Raw genomic sequence first — 20692 nt, forward strand, 5'->3', positions numbered from 1 at the left:
GGCCCCAAGGGGTTGGAAGAGGGATGGTACTGGGCCTGAGCTACCTGGCACCTATTCTTCCAGTGAACCCAGGGGGTGCAACCAGTGTCTCTTGGCCGCTGTGGGTGGCTTTGCCCATGACCCCACCACCACCCTCTAGAAACCACATCAGCATTCAAGATTCAAAACACACCAAAAATAAATAAATACATAAAGAAACAAAATACAACTCAGCCACCTCTTTGCAGCCTTGGAAATAAAGGTCTGTTTCCCGGGAAAGATGGATGGGGAACATAAGCCCCCGCTGGCCAGCTGCCACGTATATCTGGAGGTGTGGGCTGGCAGAAGGGGAAAGTAGACAGCCTCTGAGTCTTGAGGTTGGGTTCCCTAGAAGAACAGGTGTGGTGATGATTCTTGTTCAAGCAACTCACTGAGGGAGTAGAGGGGAGGCAGGATGTAGTCTAGGGCAAGAGGCAAAAGCCAGCAGAAATATGGTCTCAGACAGAGACTGCCTTCAGTCTGAGCACCCTGTGGGGTCTGGAGCATGAATGGCACCACACAGCCAGGCCCACCTTGAGGCAAAGGGACTGGCCTTGCCCAATGCCTGAGGGCAAGGCAGTTCCTGTGGGTCCAGGGCAAGGCTATGGAGAAAGGACAGCTGTGGGCTATCATCACAGCAGCTACCTCACAGCAGCTGGGGGAGGGGTGTGACAGCCAGCAGAGTGAGGCCCCATAGCGTCCACTATGCCTTGCTTTTGGCCATGGCTCCTAGACTGGGGAAAGACCGACACCACAGTGGCTTGGCCGTACTCAGAGGCCTCGGCCTCCTCAGAAACCCTGATCCCACAGTGTTTCCTTTGTGAGGCAAAACAAAGTGATCTTTGACAAGATGATGTGCAGGGCCAGCCAGGGAGTGAGGCTGGGAGTGGAAGTGGGCAGTCAGAGCCAGCGGGCTGACCCCAAGCCCTGGCAGAGTCAGCCCTTAAAAGGCAACCACAGTGTGGTAATGTCATAGGATTGGCACCCCTCCAAAAGACAGGCTAGCCAGGGTTCACAGGAAAGTCAGAGGAGGGAGACAGATGAGAAATGAGTGGAAGAGACGGAGGTAGGGAAGAAGGAAGAGAGCAGGGGAGCAGGAAGGAGCAAGTGTCTCAGGTCAGAGGGAATGTGATCACTCTCCCTGCGTAGCTGGACTTCTGGCTGACTCATTGTTCCACTCCGGTATGACCCAACCTTCCTTTGAGACTTAGCACACGTCCCACTTCCTCCATGAAACTGCCCAGGCCTCCCCTATCCACAGGGAGTCTCCCCAGGGTGGAGTCCTATAGGGGTAGATTCCTGTAAGACTCCCCCAGGACAACTGACCTCTGCCAGATTCTGCCTCATGCTGTGAACTATGCCTAGGTACGTTAATGAAGCACAAAGCTCTTATTAACACCTCTCTACCCTGCACCAGGGCAGCACAAAACCTGCTCATGGAGGGTGCCTGATGGATCCGTGCTCATAATGCAGGGAGTGGAAAAGAACCTTGAGGTCTGGGGCTGTGACTCAGTGGGTATTTGCCTGTGTGAGGCATGTGTAAGGCTCTGGGTTCAATCCCCAGCACCCAAAAAAAGGAACCTTGAGGGAAAGGATGCACTCCCCAATGTGTAAGGCAGAGGCGCTGAAAGTGGGCAACTCCGCAGACCACTCCTATGGTAGGGAGGGAGCAGGCCAGGAAACCAGCTGCCATGATCAGTGGCCAGGCACTAGAAAAATGGCCAGGTCACATCAGTCCTGCCTCATGAGCCCCTGCTTGCAGCAAAGAACAGGCCACAGAGCCAACAGCTCAAGTAAGGGACAATGACAAGCTGGAGTATAGCTCTGAGAGGTCAGGAATCATGCATGACCCCTATTTACCAGTGTGGACCAAGTACTGAGACACAGAGCAGGTGCAGGATGAACATGTGCCCCTGAGTCCTGTCACTAAGGATGTGATGACAGCACGGCAGGGTCCAGATGTGAGGCTGGCCAGGCACCTGACACCCTGGCAAGAAGTGGTAGAGGGAGGCTGCTAGGCCACCTGGGGTTCCCTGACTGCGGATTAGACCGCAGTGCATGGAGGATGAGCTGTTCTTGCATCCACATTGGCAGGAACCAGGGCTTCTGACCCAGGCAGCTTTCTTTTGTGGCTTCAGTGGGGCCATCAGCCAAAGGAAACACACTCTGACTGGAATCCCTCTCACAGCGCCTCACACCAGACCAGGACCCAGAAGAGTAGCCGGCGTGCCCCTATCAGGCCCTCTGCAGGCCTCTCCAGCAGCAAACCCCCGGCTCTCAGTTCCAACCTTCTCCCCTTGGATCTCCCACCCCAAACTTGTCCATTTCCTTTGGTACTTTAAAAATAATGTAAGTACTATTAAATAGTAAAATGAGCTGAAGTTCCTGCCTCACCCCCTAGTTTAAATTGCCATTATGGCAGGTGCGATGGCGCACGTCTATAATCCCAGTGGCTCGGGAGGCTGAGACAGGAGGACCATGAGTTCAAAGCAGCCTCAGCAAAAGTGAGGTGCTAAGCAATTCAGTGAGACCCTGTCTCTAAATAAAATACAAAATAGAGCTGGGGATGTGGCTCAGTGGCCAAGTTCTTCTGAGTTCAATTCCTGGTACCCCCCCCAAAAAAAATTGCCATTATGTGTTTTCATTTTGTGTACCTGATCTCTCTCTCCACATGCCCCTCAATCTCTCTAATGTTGGTATCATTTTCCTCCAAGCCCTCTCTCAGATTTTATTGCCATAAGTAGGGGAAATATTGTTTCAACTTTAGTCAGAAAGGCAGTTATCAAGAATACAAATAATACCATGTTGGTAAGGATGTAAGGGGAAAAGGAATATTCATATACTGTTGATAAGACTGCATGTTAGTGCAACCACCCTGGAAAGCATATGGAGAGACCTCAAAAAACTAGGAATGGAACCACCATATGACCCAGCTATCCCACTCCTTGGTATATGCCTAAAAGATCTAAAATTAGCACATTATAGGGATGCAGCCATATCAATGTTTATAGCAGCACAATTCACAATAGCTAAGCTATAGAACCAACCTAGGTACCCGTCAATAGTCAACAGATTAATGGATTTTAAAGAGATGTGGTGTACATACAAAATGGAGTATTACTCAGTCATAAAGAAGAATGAGCTTATAGCATTTCCTGGAAAATGGACAGACCTGAAGAACACTGTGCTAAGTGAAATAAGCCAGACCCAGAAAGCCAAAGGTGGAATGTTTTCTCTGATATGCAGAAGTTGTTCCAAAATAAGCAGGGAGTAGGGGGCAAAAGAAAAGGAAAGGGTTCCATCAAAATAGAAGAAAGATCAGTGGAGTAGAGGAAGGAGATTGAGACAGAGGGAGAAGGGATAGGATAAGCAAAGAACAGGGGAATTAATCCTACCTAAATTTCCTATGTATATATATGAATACACCTCAGTGAATCTCACCATTATGTATCTCCACAAGGCACTAATTTAAAAGAATAAACTATAGTGAAATAGCCGAAGAATCAGTACAATAGAGGAAAAACAATGGGAAAAGGAGGGGAAAAAGGGGGACTGAATTAGGGCAAATTATAATCCATGCTTTTATGATTATGCCAAAATGAAACCTAATGTGATATGTAACTAAAAAGAACCAATAGATAAGTAAAAAAGGAGTCTTTTTTATGTTTCTAGGGCATGCTGAAGAATGGCACAGATTATTTGTTCTAATCAGGCTTTTTTAAGGGCCAATGTTAATGTTAAATTGAGCATCTGTGTCAATTAGTTCAGCTGGTTAAACTCCAATGCAGATGAAGCCAGTCTGGGTCATGGATCATCACAGGAAGCAACTATAATCCCTATGTTCAAGTGGCCATAAAAACATACCCATAAACTAGTTCCAGCCAATCTGCAAATGTCTGCAGTTTGTCCACTGCAAAAAAAGCATTAAATCAAGATAAAAATCCATCTCCAGAGCTCAAGGAAAAATTCAGACTGCTCATTTGCCATCTAAAGGTGTTGTCAGCATATCTACAGATAAAGTTTAACTTCTAGCTGGACAAGTACCCCAGGAGTGGTCTTTAAGGCAAGGAGAAACAGTTTGAGATTATTCGCAGGCCTCAAGATTTTAATGAATTTTGTAGTGAGGACAGTTCAGCACTCAGCAGGTAGAAGGACTCAAAATGATAAACCCCATATTTGTACCCAGGAACTCTCCTATGGTGACCCTATCCAGTAGAACTTTCTGCCCTGTTGAAATGTTTTATATCTGTGGAGTCAAATACAATCACCACTAGCCTACTGACAAAAGAACTAAATATATTTTCAGACTCAGTTAATTTTTTTTAAAGAGAGAGTGAGAGAGAGAGAATTTTTTTTAATATTTATTTTTTAGTTTTTGGCGGACACAACATCTTTGTATGTGGTACTGAGGATCGAACCCCGGCCGCACGCATGCCAGGCGAGCACGCTACCGCTTGAGCCACATCCCCAGCCCAGACTCAGTTAATTTAAATGGCCTAGTGTAGCTAGTGGCTACCATACTGAACAGTGTAGATCTGGCATCAAAAAAATAATAGTAAAGGGCTGGAGCTGGGGCTGGGGCTGGGGCTCAGGGTAGCGCACTTGCCTGGCATGTGTGAGGCACTGGGTTCACTCCTTAGCAACACATATAAATAAATAAAATAAAGGTCTATCAACAACTAAAAAAAAATTTAAAGTAATAGTAAAGAAACAAAAAGAAAAGCAACAACAATGGTAACAAAACTGGCCTAATATTTAACAAGAAAGAGCATACTATCTTCCAGTTATTGTCCTAAGTATATTAGTTCATTAGATATGCTTCAATGTCTTGCATATACATTACTATTTTCCAAGTCTCTTGAAATACTAAAAATTTAATTATCATCACTCGGTGACTGGGGGGAGGGGGGCGGGCAGAAAAAAGGTGTTAATCCTTATACTCAAAAAGATTAGGACCTTAAAATATTGCCAGAGTAGGTAGAGGAAAGAAAAGAACAGAAATATATATATCTTTACCTTGAAGTTCCTCCACTTTCCTACCCTATTCCAGGAAGGAGAGAAAGCCTAGAAGCAGAGGATGGTTTAGGTTTCTTGTATTCTACAAGGTAGGGAAAGATCAATTTGCCTCTCTTCCTCCTGGGTTCTTTGGCCATTAGGGTGGAAGACCACCATCTGCGCAGCTCTGCCGGCCCTCGCCCGTTTCGGGAGCCACCAGCGTGTGTGCAAGTTTGGCCACGCTGCTACTTGGGCACGTTGCGGGGCCGGCCTTCAACTCACCTGAGCACATCTCCCCCTTGTAGCGGACACAGGAGAAATCATCGCATTCACAGTACTTGCCGGTGATCTTGCCAAAGTCACTGCTGTGACAGACACACTGGCCACAGAGGCACTCGCCCCTCTGGCTGCAGATGGGCTGTCCCTCCTTGGGGCTGCACTCATCCTGCTGAGAAGGGCGGTAGTCCTCTTCCGAGCACTCGCAATGGGACCCCAGCCAACCAGGCCCACAGCGGCACACCCCACACTCGAAGGTCCCATTGCCATTGTTGCAGCGGTGGCTGTAAGGCTCGGCTTGGGCCTGGCAGGTGCAGTCGCAATCGAAGGTGACCTGGACGGTGAGGCTGTCCTTGAAGCCCACAGGTTTGATGGTGAAGGACTTCTCCTTCTCCTGGGGGCAGCCTCGAACCTTGGCCTCAATGCTGAAGCTCACCTGGATGGAAAGCCAGACCGGATTCAGATATAAGTATCCCAGTTAACACTCAAGCCCCGGAAGAGAAGAAGTGTGTGTGTGTGTGTGTGTGTGTGTGTCCTGCCAAGGAGTACCCAGATTGGGTGTCTAATCCTCCTGTGATCTGGAGTTCCTCAGCCTTCCCACCACCAACGTCCGCAAAGCAAAACCAAGAACACAGGGTAGTTGTGCCATTGTGACATATCTGGCTAAACACAGTCACATAATATCAGCAAGGCACACAAAGCACAATTGTGCAGCACACAGTGTCACAGAGTAGTCAATCATAAGCTGAAGATCTACTGTTCAATTTTCATATAATATTTCATAACTGGCCAAAATTTCTTATATGGGGTATATGCACATGTGCCCAGAAAACCCAATGATAGAAAGATCAATATATAGATCTAAAGAAAGATGGGTAGATCAGAAGATCTATTTCCTTCTCTTCCTTCTTCCCCTCCCCTTGGACAGAAGCAAAGGAGAACCAACCAATAAGGAAAAATATGGAGGGGCAGAATGAACATCTGCATCCTCAAATTCCATGAGGGCAGGAATTTTTCCTGTTCCATTTGCTGTTGAACCTTCAGCAGCTAGAACAATGCCTGGCACATAGTTAGGCACATAAAAATTCATAGACGAAATTGTCACTTTACATTGTAGAGAAAAGAAAGGCATTACCTTGGAGGAATCTGGAAGTTGGATAGAGTTTGAAGGTAAAGAAATATTTTTGATTTGCAATCAAATGTACATATACAGACGGACGTAACCAAAATGGAAGTTCTTGGAAACCCTGGCAGGGAAGTTCACTTAGCAGATAAAGAAAGCTTAGGCAACAGAAACTTCACAGGAAAAGCTTGGCAGCTCCAGCACATCTCATTTGTAATAACCTTCAGGAAGAAGGTACCAGAAAAGAAGGGGCTAGGATGCCCACAGATACTCCAGGGCACAGGCCAGGGTCAGAGCTGCATCTTCAGTCTTGCCCAGCCCACCTCACCGTATCTCCAATCTTGAGTCCCACACAAGACTTGAGGCCTGGGATGACCTCATTGTTGAGGCAGGTGGCATTGAAGGATAGAGACAACTCCTCAGGGAGGTCCCGCACTTCCAGCTCTACTTTAGAGCGGATTTTCTGAGCAGAAAAGAACAAAAGAAATGAGCTGAAAGGAAATGGGCAAGAGCCAGTTTCATCCCAGGCAAAATTTGCTGGGTGGCCTTGAACTTACCGTGGCAGTGCCAGGTGCTGAGGTTAGCGTGGTGGCTACTGGAGCATCCTGGGAGCCTATTTCCGGCTCTATTTCCTGCCCAGGAATCTCCTCCCTCTTTCTGTCCCCACTTGTGTCCAGATAAATCTGGGTAAAATCTAAACCAGCCACACCCTTCTGCAGGCCTCAAAGGTATACATTAAAGAAATGTCAAAATGGGTCACCTTGGGTAGCAGCACTTTTCTACCTAATTTTGTTTTCCATTACTGGAGATTGAATCCAAGGTCTTGCACATGCTAGGCAAGTGCTCTAACACTAAGCTATACCCCCAGTCATTTTTTATTTTAATTGAGACAGAGTCTCCCTAAGTTGTCCAGGCTGACCCCAAACTGCCTTGGCCTCCCAAATTTCTGGAATTATAGGCATGTGCCACTATGCCCAGCCTCTATCTGATTTTTTTGTCACTCTTACCCTGCCCATGTTTCAGATCCCTCTTTTCTCTGTTGTTGGACCTAAACTGTGCCCCACTCAGCACCTCACAATTGCTTCTCCATCTAGTCCCCCTCACTATCCCCTTCCACCTTCTTTTAGCTCTCTACTCATTGTCCCCACTCCTCCCTGCCTCTCTCAGAGGCTGCATCCCTCCCAGGGTTGGTCATCCCCTGGCCTCTGGGAGCACAAGAGGAAGGCACTTTGGCTTCATGATGGACTGACAGCCAGGACTCCCAAATCTGAGTCCTTCTGCATAGCAAGCCAAATCAAGTGGCCAAGTGGCAGGTCATTCCCAGCACAAGATACTTACCCCGTAAGCATCCACAATGAGCTGGAGGACATTGCTCGAATCAGTGGACAGAACCCCCACTGTGGTCCCTGGGATGAGCTCACTATAGTTCTAGAAAGAAAGGTAAAGATATCCAGAGTTTACTGAAGGAAAGGAGGGATCTCCTAAAGCACCACCCCCAAAATCAGACTGATTCTTGAAATGAAAAATTGAAGAAAAGTATAGGATATTTCATTTGTCACTTCCAGGAATATATCTAGCAATTTTTAAGGCCTGAGCAAAATTATAGGAAATCCTCCTACTCCTCACCTCATTGAATTGCCTCCCCTCCATCAGATCAAACATTAACACACCCTAATAGGTTGGAGGTTGGAGGGGAAAGGCCACAGAGAGGAATCTTAAGCTTCTGAGGAGTGGTTTGAAGAAAGATCTTTCCTTATTGGGTCCCCAGTTGATAGTACCATAGGCTAGCTCCCAATAACAGGACCGTCCATCACAGGGTCCACTCCACAGAGCCCCAGAGGCACAGTTACCTGGTAGAGATTGACTACATTTTCAGTCACTGCAAAGATCAAATTGATGTTTTTCTCAGATAGTTTCTCAGTCATCAGCCCCAGAGAGGGATAATCCTGGAAAGGGGGAAGGACATGGAGGTTAATGAAGATGTCTCACATACTCAATGGATTCTATGCCTTTGAACTTGGCTAACTTAGGCTGTGACCAAGACTTTTTTACTCCACAGGCAAAGAGAGATGCAACTGTGTTTGGATATGGTTTGAGTATGTCCCTCGAGATTTCATGGGTTGAAATTTGATTCCATTGTGAGGTATTAATAAGATGGAAACTTAATCCAACTGTGTGTGGTGTTTAGAGGTAGGTAAGGGCCTTTGGGAGAAAACGAGGATTAGATAAGGTCATTAGGGTGGAGCCCCCCCATGATTAAATCCTGGTGGCTTTATAAGAAGAGAAAGATCAGAAGAGACACATACATACATGTGCTCTCTGACCCTTGAGATATGACTCTCTGCACTGCTCGGGACTCTGCCAGCAGGAAGACCATCACCAGATATGGCACCTCCAGAACCACTAGCCCAAATAAACCTCTTTGCTTTATGATTTACTAATATATAAGCAAGAAGGATAAAGTAGCAGCACAAACCTAGCTGTGAGCTCCGGAGTTAAATGAAGGTGACAGGTTGGTGACATCAAAGCTAAGCACCTCTTTTCTTCTTACTCAAACTTAATGCAGCAAAACCATAAACTAACTCCCTGGGGTCAGCCCTGGGTTAGGCCTGATCTTGGAGCAATGGACAAACACCTTCACCTGGCTCTCATGATCCTCCAACATGTGGTCTCAGCCTTTCTTCTAAACATTGCTCACCTCCAATCCACTTCCACTCAGGCTTGACCTGGGCCATGCTTCCTTCCACCTGGAATGGCTTTCTTTTTAGTAACCCACCTCCTTCCTTAGGAACTAGCTCGAGTTCTACCTTCTCCAGGAGGCCTTCCTTGACCATCCCAGCTCTTAATGAGCCTTTTTTCCTTTGGATACTTACCAGTAGCCTTTATTGACTACGCCACCCATTTTGCATTCATCATGCATTTTGTGTTATTAATAAATATATATGTCCTTGCCTTTCAACTAAACCAAAAACTACTAAGAGTAGGATCTTGGGATAGTTTTTATGTCCCTCAGCTCCTGATCCAGTTCCCTGCATAGGGTAGTGTCAAAGGTGGCTGACTCGCCCATTGCCTAGTGGTACTTGACTTGGATATGGCTGACACCAAGGAACTCCAGCCACACTGGTGAGGGGGTGAAGTGAGAACATATCCGTGGGCTCCTACACCCTGTAGGGAGCTCATGAGATCATCCTGTTCAGTCTCCTGCCTTTACACAGGGGTACCTGTAAGCTACCTGATAAGACAGTTGCTCACTTATTATCTTTTAGAGATGAAGAAGTATCAGGATTCTGAGCATCAGCAATATTTATCTTATGGCTTACAATGACTTCTGTTTCAATTTAAATGCGTTTCCTCTTATTTAATGAATTGTGCATAGTTAAAACATTTTAAAAAACCTTAAAAAATGTACAAGAAGTCTTCTTGCATATCAGCTCAGTCATCCATTTTCTTCAAGCTAATGGCTTTAAGCCCTTTAATGTTTCCTTATAGGACTGGCACTCTGTGCTTTTGATGATTTTTGTCTCTTTTTCCTCTGTCTTCTCCCAATAACCCCAAGTGAACATGGTGTCCGAAATGAGGACTCATCTGCACAGAGCAGGAGGGGAAGACCTGTTTTCCAGCTAGGCCTGTGAGAGTCTTTTGGACACATTCTGGATGCCATGGTGCTGCCGCTGGTGCTATGACAAGGGAAGCAGTGGGAACACTGACCCAGTCAAGGCTCTGTAATGGTTGCGCAGGCTGTACTCTGGAGGGGGATGTCCAGCTGACAGGAGACAGGAGCTGGGGAACTGCTCACTACCCAGAAGAAGGGCTGTCATTTTCCTATTCACACAAGGACTCTGCCTGGGTTAGGGCAGCCATAATAGATAGGGACCATGGGTGGTGCCAGGCATCTCACCATGGTAGTGGAGGCAGAGTAATGGTTGTCAGTGCCAACATGACACTGCCCATCATTGGGCTGGACGATGCCTGCCAGCCTTCCATCCAGTGCTATGTGGGTCTTGGCATCAGTGGTAAAAACTAGCAAATGGGATGCATCATTCCTCCAGCCAATTTTTTCCTGTTAAAAAAAAAAAAAGGTAAAAGAGCAAAGCAACTTCAGCCATATCATTGATAGAGAACAAAGATCTAAGGACCTCCCTGCCTGAAGGGCTGGACAAGTCATCTTGGAGAAGGACCTCAGCCCTATCCCTTGGAATCCAAGTTAGAGCTTCCTAATTCAGAAATTTCTTAGGAAAATAAATAATTTCATAACTGATTAATTCAAACAGCCAAATGACTCCCTCTTAAACTCCAAACATAACTATTCCACTGATAGTCATGTTACCCACCTACAGCTGGGCTGGGCTAGAAGAAATTCCATCTGAACATCTACCCACATTGCTGAGGTTAAGTTAACTCAGCCTTGATTTTGAAAGAATACCAGACAAGGTAAGATGTTCTCCCCAGAAAACAACTGGAACCAGTGAGGTTCAAAGAGTTCTCTCTTCTGGTCAAGGAGTAGATATAAGCAGGAACTGCATACCAGGAGCAACTTATTACTCATACTGTGCAAAGTTCAGCCTAGTTCTTATCTCAGATTGCACCAGAAATCCCTAGGGTGAGCCACTTCCCCACTTTGATCTGTGCCAACCACGCTTGGCACCCAAGCCCTCCAAACTCACATCACAAACTGTAGCCTGCATGATGGCATCAAAGCCACCCTCTGGGGCATCTCGGTTCCGTGACACACTCTGCTTCTTCACTTCCTCATTGAAGCGGGTTACCTGGTCTGTTAGTGTCAACACGTGTTTGTAGCCAAACATAGGCAAACAGGCATTCTTCATACTGAGAAGGAACAAGAGATAATGTAAGCAGACACCCTGAAGGAAAAAGGCAGCAAGAAATTGGAAGGGAAAGAGAATCAGACAAATACGGACTGTCGTATGCCCAGGCCAGTTCCACACAATCACAAATGCCCAGACAGATCAGATGCCAACTCTCTCATTTCAACCTCATCTTCTGCTAGCCTCGCAGAAAAGACAGTGAGTTGTGAAACCAGACTGCCTGAGTTCAAATCCCAGCTTCTCCACTTACTAGTCATGTGAACTTCAACATACCCCTCTAATCCTAACCCAGGAAACCAGGGACATGATAGCACGTATCTCATAAGAGCTGTTGTGAGGAGTAAGCAAGTAAGAATTTAGGCCAGACTAAGACTTGAGTTGTTGTTGCTGTGACCTTATAATGAACACTTCTCTATAGTAACACTACAGCAAAAGTCCATCACAAAAGAAAGTCCCTAAAATATCAATAAGTTGATATATCATGTCCAGACAGGAACATTGCTGTCCCCAGACTAATAGTTTGCTTGTTTAATTAATAGATGATGTCTTTCCTGTAAAAAGTACAACCTAGACAGAAGGTTAAAAGTGATAACAGTCCAGCACAGTGGCACACACCTGTAATCTTATCAGCTCAGGACGCTGAGGCAGGAGGATTGCAGGTTCAAAGTCAGCCTCAGCAACTTAGGGAGGCCCTGAACAACTTAGCAAGACCCTGTCTCAAAATATAAAATAAAAAGGGATGGGTGTGTGGCTCAGTGCCCCTGGGTTCAATCCTTGGTATGGGGTAGGGGTGGGGAAACTTTATCATAAAACTTTGAAAACTAAAAAGCAAATTCACACCTTGTCAGGCACAGAGTAACCATCATTTTTAATTACCATAATACATGGATTTGCATAGTATTCACCAATTAAATAAGTCATTCTGCCATAAATTCAAGTGTGAAACCAGGGCTGGGGTGCCTCAGTGGTAGAGTGCTTGCCTAGCATGTACAAGACCTTAGATTCAATACCCAGCACCACAAAACACCCTATTCATCAATTTACACCCTATTAAAGGGTTCAATATCTCTAGGATTTAATTTCTTGCATTTTAACCCTACAGAATCCAGGCCCTCGATGACAACAATAAAAGCAAGCCTTCGGAAAGCATAACTCCTCTGCTTACTTATCCACGAATTTCCCTCTGCTTTGGACCTCACTGCTTTCCCATTCTCTTTCCTCCTATATATTTGTGACAAAGACCAAGAAGCTGATGAATTTTCTTTCTAGGTCCCCAACTAGCCTTGGACTCTATTGGCACAATACTCCAGATCCACAGGCTAACCCGTGTGTCAGATGGGAAAACTAGAGTAGAAAGGAGCTATGGGTTGACCAGAAGGCAGCCAACAAAGCAACCCTAGAGCTAGAAATGGGAACCAGGACTTGGACCTGCCTGGGACAAAGGGGGAGGGGTGCTTCCCTGGTTTCTGGAGGAGAGACTTACTCATAACAGGGGTTTTTGAGGGCTTCTGGTGGGGAGATATACATGTATGGTGACACAGGCTTGTCCACAAAGGCCCCGAAACCTATCCGCAGGTTACTGGTGAGCTTGCGCATTTGGGAGGCCAGCTTGGTACCCAGGTTCTGGATACTCCACAGATCATCTTTCATGGAGTAAGACAGGTCCATTAGGTAGTAGATGTCTACAGGGTAATCCTCCACCTGCCGCACTTGGATGGAGAAATTCTTCGAGTCATCTGGAAGCCATAAAGATATTAGTTTATCTCCTTTTCTTCCTCCAAGATTGAATAAGTAATTAAGCCACCGTTGGGAAAAAGTAACTGCTTCATCAACCAAACTTGAAAGCCCTGGTCCCTTCTCTCTTGCTTTATGATTATGTTCCTCTTTCAAACTCTTGACCATTCCTATTTTTAACCTCTTCTTTTTAAGTGTATGATTTTTCACCCTCTTAAAATTCCCATCTGTCTAATCCTTTGGATCCCAAGAGTCTATCATCCTGAATCACAGGAGTTTGGGTAATTACCACACTCCAGAGTGTGTAAAAGACAGGAACTTTGTCCTACTCTTCTCTGAATCCATAGCACCTGACACATGCCTGGCACATAGTAAGTCTCTCTTAAATTCTTCATAGATATATAAATAGATATAGATAGATTTTTTTTAGTTGCTGATGGACCTTTATTTATTTTATTTTATATTTGATGCTGAGACTCAAACCCAGTGCCTCACACATGCTAGGCAAATGCTGTACCATTGAGCCACAACCCTAGCCCTCTCTTAAATTCTTATTAATTTAATCAGAAAGTCAAAGTCAGTGCTTTCAAAAAGCCTGTCTCCTAGCCTCATCCTCCTTCCTTCTGAAGGTCTTTTGTCCCTACTTTGTCTGCCCCATTCCTTGTCTCTCTCCCCATGGAAAAGGGCCTCCCAAATTGCTTTCTCATTTTTCATCTCAGTCACACCTCAGCAGGGAGTTACACGCTATGTAAAATGGGCACTGGGGAGAACAAATGTTTTTTGAGCACCTGATATGTCAGAAAAGTTAAGTAACTTTCTCAAGGCTAAGTACCTAATACGTGGTAGAGTTGAGATTCAAACTCAGATCTGCTGACTAAAACCCTAATACTTGGCATTTTCTTCCATTCTCCTACCTAGATCTTCCCTCACATGCTTCTCTTCCCACCCCATTCTGAGATACTCCCCCAAGATTTCCTGCTCAGACCTCCACCTCATGCCTTATGCCCACCTGTCCCAGGTTTCTTCTCAAAAATAAGCCCCATGCCTACCTGGCCGTAGCCGGAGGGCAATCCTCTGGGGACTGACTTGAGTAACCTGAGAGCCATCTCCGGAACCCTTGTCACTGAGAGGTCTGGCCTCCAGGACTTGGGCCTCACTGACAGGAAACTCGATGGACTCTGGGGCACAGTTATCCTTCAGCAGATTCTCCTTCAGGTTACAGCGGGGTGAGCCCAGAGGCAGGTCCTGTAAGATAGAAGCCCAAGAGGAAGCCCTATAAATCAGAGCTATGATGACTTAGACCTTATCCCATACTTTGGAGCTAAAACAGCATAAATGAACCAGCAAGGTCTTTCCTGGGATAGTCCCTAGGACCTAAATCAGCATAAATGAACTGGTATGGTCCTTCCTAGATAATCAGAAGGGAAACTGAGACATCAGAAGGGCTATTCATGGATTGGTAGCCAAGAAGCAAGCCTACAGATGACTTTGGACCAGCATTTTCCTGACTATAAAATACAACTCATTTGTGGGTCTCAAAATCAATGTAGTAAGTGGATCTCAATCATCATCTCATTAAATAAGATGCAATAGAATAAAATAAGAAAAACAAAAGTATATAAATTGTAAAAGTTAAGTGTTATTTCATGAAACTTTTACTTCTTAGGAAATGAGCTATAACAACTATAACAAATAATAGTATGAAATGTATTTCTTTCTGTAGGTAAAGGTCAAAACCATTTGGAAGTTGGGAGACCATGAAAGCAGGGCTGTGTGTGTCCTGTTCCCTCTCTGTTCCCAACATGCAACCCAGGACTACCAACAAAGGTGGGGAGGTAGTGAAGCACAAAAGACAACAGCCCAGGAGTAGGCTGGCTGAGACTAAACCTCAGCATTTCTACTTACTAACTGGTTACTAGAGGGAGTCACCTAAACTCTCCCAGTCTAGTTTCCTCAACTGTAACACAAATAGCCCTTCCTTGGTACATAGGGCAGTCAAAACCCTGGAGAGTAGAATGGTGGCTGCCAGGAGCTAGGGTGGAGGTGGCTATGGAAAGTTGCTGTTAGATGAATACAGAGTTTCTGTTTTTTCATGACAAAAAGAATTATGGAGGGGCTAGGGTTGTAGCTCAGCGGTAGAGCGCTCGCCTAACACATACAAGGCACTGGGTTCGATCCTCAGCACCACATAAAAATAAATAAAATAAAGGTATTGTGTCCAACTACAACCAAAAAAATATTTTTTTAAAAAAAGAATTATGGAGATGGATGATGGTGACAATTTCACAATACTTTGAATATATGTAATACCAGGGAACTGTACACTTGAAATGGTTAAGATGGTAAATCCTGTTATGTGTGTTTTACCACAATACAAATTACTTTTAAAAGAACAAATAATGAAAATAGTAGTAGTTCCTTCCTCAAAGGGATGTCACCTGGGGCTAAATAAGACAATGCATGCAGTAAGTGTAGGAAGAATGTTAGGTGCAGAACAGGCTGAACTATGTTATCTGCAGGGCAGGCTGAACAAATGTTAGCTGCAGGATGGCCCACGCACTCAAACCCCGCTCTGTCTGGTCCTTTATCATCTGCTTGAGTCAAAGCTGAACATTCAACCCCCACTCAAGGCTGAACACTCAACCCCCCCTTGTGCCAACAAGGCAGCTTGCAGACCCAGGGGCCCCGTTAGATTTGGGCTATGAAAACTCCCTCCTGCTGGGCCCCTCTCTCTCTTGCTCTCTTGCTCTCTTGTTCTCTTGCTCTGTCTCTCTCTTGATCTCTCTGTCTCCCTTGCGCACATGTTCTCCCCCCACCCTCTCTCTTTCTCTCTTTTCTCCTCTGTTGCACTGCTGCAAAAAGATCTCTTGGTCGCTTGAGTGTTGTGGTCACTTTCCTTTCATTGGTGCCGAAACCCGGGAGAGGGTTAAAACCCACTTTTGGGTCCCTCTTCCTTCTGAAGTGCCACTCACCGGACGACCTGAACCCATTTTCTCGATTGCCAGAACTACTTCCACCACCGGCCTTCAATTGGTGAGTTTCCCCTTCCTGGAGCCCTAAACCCAATGGTGGTGTCAGGAGGATTTGACCGTTGATTGTCCGGCAAACCTCTTTGCCCACCTGCGGGGAGGAAAACACCCCACCACAGCCTTCAAGGCCACGGTGGCCCTCAGGGATTCCTTCCTTGGGCAGAATAGACTCCTAGATTCAAAATTATTCCCTTCCCTTCCCAGCTGGTAGTTTACCAGCATAGGCTTTGTAGGTCTTCCTCGAAGGACTCTGTAATCTCCAGAGACACACAACAGAGAACTGAACATCACCCCACCCAGACCTTCATGGTTTTGGTGGCTCTCATAAAGTCCTAGTCCTCTCACCCCCAAGACTCGACCGCTAGAGAGACGCTGACCCTCCCCTTCCTCTCTCTTCCCCTGTCTCTCTCTTTCCCCTCTTTCTGGCCCTGGGAGTATCCGGCCTCTCCAGGAGGGGTCCCAAAAAGCCTTGGCCAAGGTCTCCCACGGCTCGGGCTCCGGCCAGGACAAGAGCTTCGACTGTCAGGATTCGGTGACGACCAAACCCTGCAGCTCGAACCTGCCACTAAGGCACTCCTGATTTTTGGCTCTAGCAGGGATGCCCCTTTTGCCAATAAATCAGTTTCCTCCTTCTCTCTTATACTATCTTTGTGTCTCCTTCCTTCTCCCCTATACTACTTTGCATCCTCTTCCTTCCTCCTTATGCTACGTTTGCGACATGGGTAATGTGTCCTCTCTGCCGGTCGACTATCCTCTACAATGCCTCTTGGATAACCTCAAAACCCTCTCCTTGACACAAGACATCAAACCCAAAAAATTGATCAAATATAGCACTCAGGCCTGGCCCACTTATCCCTTAAACAACCAAAACAGATGGCCCCCTTTTGGGTCCCTGGATCCCTCCATTCTAAGGACTGTGAGCATTCAAAAAATGGGTAAAGATGGCTTATGTCCAGGCTTTCTTCTTACTCCGATCCAATCCTGCTCTCTGCACCTCTTGCAAACCTCTGCAAATTCTTCTAGCCTACAAACCAACACCCACAACCACTGATCCCCAATCTTCTCCTCCTCTGGACTCATCCACTTCTTTTGACCTTGCTGAGGAACCTCCACTCTATCACCTGGCTCAAAAAGGTCCTCACCTTCAACCTTCTGCCCCAGCCCCTCCATGGTCACCCCCACCACCTCAGCAACCTGATTTCTCCCCTCCAATTACTGGATCAAAAACCCAAACCTCTGCCGGTTCTCAGACCATTGACCCCTTACTGAGGTAGCAGTTACTGAAGGAATCCCTCCACCCACTCACTCCTCTCTTCTACTGTCAGTACCCACACCGGGTCCCACCAGGTCCTCTTACCAGCTAACCCAAAGCTCAAAGGAGCTGAGGAGAGCCCTCAGACCCCCTATCCAAGATCTGGGATAAAATGGCTTTTAAAGTTGCTTTTTCATCACTGAAAACAGGTTACTCAGAATTTAAAGTCCCTTACAGGCTTTTTGGGATATTCACTCCCATCCTGTTCTACTGCTCAAGTTTTCCTTGCTAGGGAAAATCCTATTCGTTTACATCACTCCTTCCTCATTCTCAGATCCACTGAGCTGCCTTCCGGTCTTCCCCCTCTCTACCAGGCCCACAGAAAAGTCTTAACTGACCTTCTCCAGAAATCTTCACCATGGCTGATTTTAGGACTTTCAGCAAAAAAATCTCTACAAAAGAGTTTAATGTAGATAAACTTCCTCTTTTCATATTGCCCTGTTTTACTTGGCTACTGGCTGAAAAAATCAGCACTCCAAAAGCTAGACACCCCCCTTACTAGTTTTTCACAAAATATGTGAACAAGACCTCTGGCCTTGAGCTGGGGCTTCCCAGAGATGGCTACATTTCTAAGATAAGGAAGTTACCAACTGGGCTCCATGGTAACAGCTGGCAGGGGGAGGAAAGAAAGGGAAGAAAAAGCTCTCCCCCTCCCAAGTATCCTTGAAAAGTTAACTTGCCCAGAACAACAAAAAACTGCTTTTTGTGAACTTCTGCAGACTCTGAACTTCTGAGCCCCTCCCCTTACATGTTGGGTACAAAATTCTGAAACTACCTAAACTTGGGGTTCAGGGGATTAATTGATTACAACAGAAGCAGTGTGCTCTGAATCTGGCTGCAACCAAATAAAACTGTTTCCCTGTTTTCAGTGCTATCTTAGATGCCTTGCCTTGTCCATCCATACAACAGTATAATTCTATATACCTAAACATTGTTCATGTTTTCATGAAATGGTCAGCAGATGTGATTAATTGTGTGCTGCAAATAACAAAATATCTCTTTATTAAAATGGAATAATTTGCCTAAATTCAGAAATTTACAAGGATTGTTTCAAAATGTAAATAAAGAAGGAGTTAACAGATGGGAAAGAGAAATTAGAAGGTTCTAGGTATGGATTTAATAGAAGGAAAATGTGTTTCTGGATAAGAGAGTCTATTAAGTAAATAAGAGGGTTTAAGCAAGTGATAAAGAAGGTCTGTGTACATTGGCTATCTAGGTGTAAGTAAGTGCTAAAGCAAGTCTGTGTATACAACTATGGTTAAACAACAACTGTTATTTTACAATATTGTAATATGTTATTTCTTTAAGAGCTAAACTTGATTAATATAAAACATCAGTGTAATTGTGGTACTATTACTCTTCTTTGTGTATTAAATGTGTTCATATTTTCCAGGTATATAAGTCTTTAAGATAGAAGCTTTAAAAAAATTATATCAAGCTGCTGTTCTCCAAAAGGTTGCATGGTAATTTTAGGCTTATAAAAATAACATATTGGAGATTTATTTATATCACTTAATGTTCTATAACTGGACCTGGATCAATAAGATTAATATAAAGTTCTATAAACTGGGTACAATTTAAATGTAATATCATATTGTATTAGTTAGTATTCATGTGACATCAAGCAACAATATATGTAAACTTTATAAAATGATATTTAAAAACAAAGATCAGTTCAATAATAGAACACTTTACCTAAGATTTATAAATCTTAGCCTTACCTGAGATAAGGCTCTGCCTCCCATCTTACTATATATCAGAATGACTCCAAAGTAAGCCAGACTTCAGCTAAAGCCCAGTACTCTTAATTTAAGGTGAAACTGACTTTGCTGGATGTTTATGATCAAAACTTAAAGTTAAATTAAAATGGCCAAAAAAACTAATATTTCGCTCTTACCCTCTGAGTCAGTCTGAAATCCAGGGAACAGGGAACTTCTCTAAAGAGCTTTGCAACTCTGGGCCACATAACCTCCTGATCAGGGAGATTATTGAGACCACTGGAGAATGAAAAGCCAATCAGTGCACTTGCTGTGAATAGGAGGGTCATTGGAGATAGGAGACATCCCTGATGCTTCCAAGGGAAGCCACATGGTCAAGCAAGACCTGGACCCATCCTAGCGCAAATGGCATTAGCAGAACTAAGAAGCTGTTCTCAAGTTCCCCCACAGGTGACTCCTATGGGAACTCAGCTGACTCTTAACAATAGATAAAAACAAAGTCCAGAAACCCACATTTATATCTCATTGCCCTGTGGGGCCCTGGGTGCATTTACACCTAAGTATTGAATGGAGGACACGCTATACTAGAAAGACCACCAAAAACCAGGAAGCAGGCTCCGTCTTAGGTCTACCACGAGTTGACCATGAGACCTCAGATAAGTCACTTTGAGCCTCAGTTTCCTCACCTATTCAATAGAGAAGGTAGACAATTTTTCAGTCCCTTTATCCAGCACTGTGTGGGCATATGTCCATGAAGTCTCCTTGCCAGCTCAAAGGGACCTACCAGAAAACTAGTAAACCCATCGCTGTGTGATAATAGCCCTTCTGGAAAAGACAGAAGGCAACATGGCACCATCGGTATCCATGTGCACCTGCACAACTCCTGTCGCAACTCGGTTGCAACCCTATAGTATAGAACACCCAATCCAAAAGTATGAACGATACATACAGGGGAGACAAAGGGGCTAACATGCAAAGGGAAAATTAACAGGATCTATAAGGCCCTGTTGCATTCCGGGCTCAGACTTTGGATTCAAATCTGCTGGGCCAATGCCAGCACTAATAAATCCTGCTTCCTGGATGAAAATCTTGATGTCCCTTCTCTCTACCAGAATCCAACAACCTGGACCTATTTCACAATGTATAGGCCTTCTGGGTCTCCTACCTACCCCTCACAACCACTTCTAAAAATCAGGTGGATACCCCATACCAATATCCCAGAAGAGCTAGCGTTAATGTTAAGGTAGCTGGCGCTAATATCCACAAGAGACACAGCTCTGAGTTCAAGCAACAGTTTGTTGACGGAGAATATCTGCCAGGCTGCCCTTCTGTAAGGCACAGCAGCCAGTCACTTGAATGGAGGTTTATATAACTTTTTTAAACATGGAATAAGAGCAAGCTAGAATTGACCTTGGGTGCAGGTGGCTGGGTAACAATAGATTTTTCTATTCAGGGACCCTTGGAAGGGAGAAAGGTTATGGGAACAGGGTATCTTAGTTTCTTTTTCTTGGCAGCTTGTAAGTTTCAGTTTCAGGTTAAGATGGAGTCCTAGAACCAAAATGGAGTTACTAATGTCTAGAGACCAAGCAGTTAACATTTACTGAGCACTTACGCAGGTACTGTGATGAGCACTTTACATAGATTATTGCAATCCCCCTGAT

At 45.1% G+C, this 20692-nt stretch overlaps 1 protein-coding gene across 1 annotated transcript in view; it reads right to left on the minus strand.

Moving 5' to 3' along the window:
- Itgb3 (integrin subunit beta 3) overlaps positions 1 to 20692 on the minus strand; it is a 60762-nt gene that overhangs the window by 18249 nt on the left and 21821 nt on the right. The window contains exons 3-10 of the mRNA XM_058572257.1: positions 14022 to 14217; positions 12722 to 12974; positions 11077 to 11239; positions 10311 to 10472; positions 8263 to 8358; positions 7751 to 7840; positions 6736 to 6875; positions 5296 to 5720 (exon numbers count right to left, since the gene is read on the minus strand). Of these exons, the coding sequence (XP_058428240.1) occupies positions 5296 to 5720; positions 6736 to 6875; positions 7751 to 7840; positions 8263 to 8358; positions 10311 to 10472; positions 11077 to 11239; positions 12722 to 12974; positions 14022 to 14217 (1525 nt within the window). The remainder of the gene's footprint in view (positions 1 to 5295; positions 5721 to 6735; positions 6876 to 7750; positions 7841 to 8262; positions 8359 to 10310; positions 10473 to 11076; positions 11240 to 12721; positions 12975 to 14021; positions 14218 to 20692) is intronic.

Source organism: Marmota monax, unplaced genomic scaffold (genome assembly GCF_021218885.2).
Source record: "Marmota monax isolate L192 unplaced genomic scaffold, Marmota_monax_Labrador192_F-V1.1 WCK01_AAM20220418_F8-fsc00322, whole genome shotgun sequence".
In the NCBI taxonomy this organism is placed as follows: Eukaryota; Metazoa; Chordata; class Mammalia; order Rodentia; family Sciuridae; genus Marmota; species Marmota monax.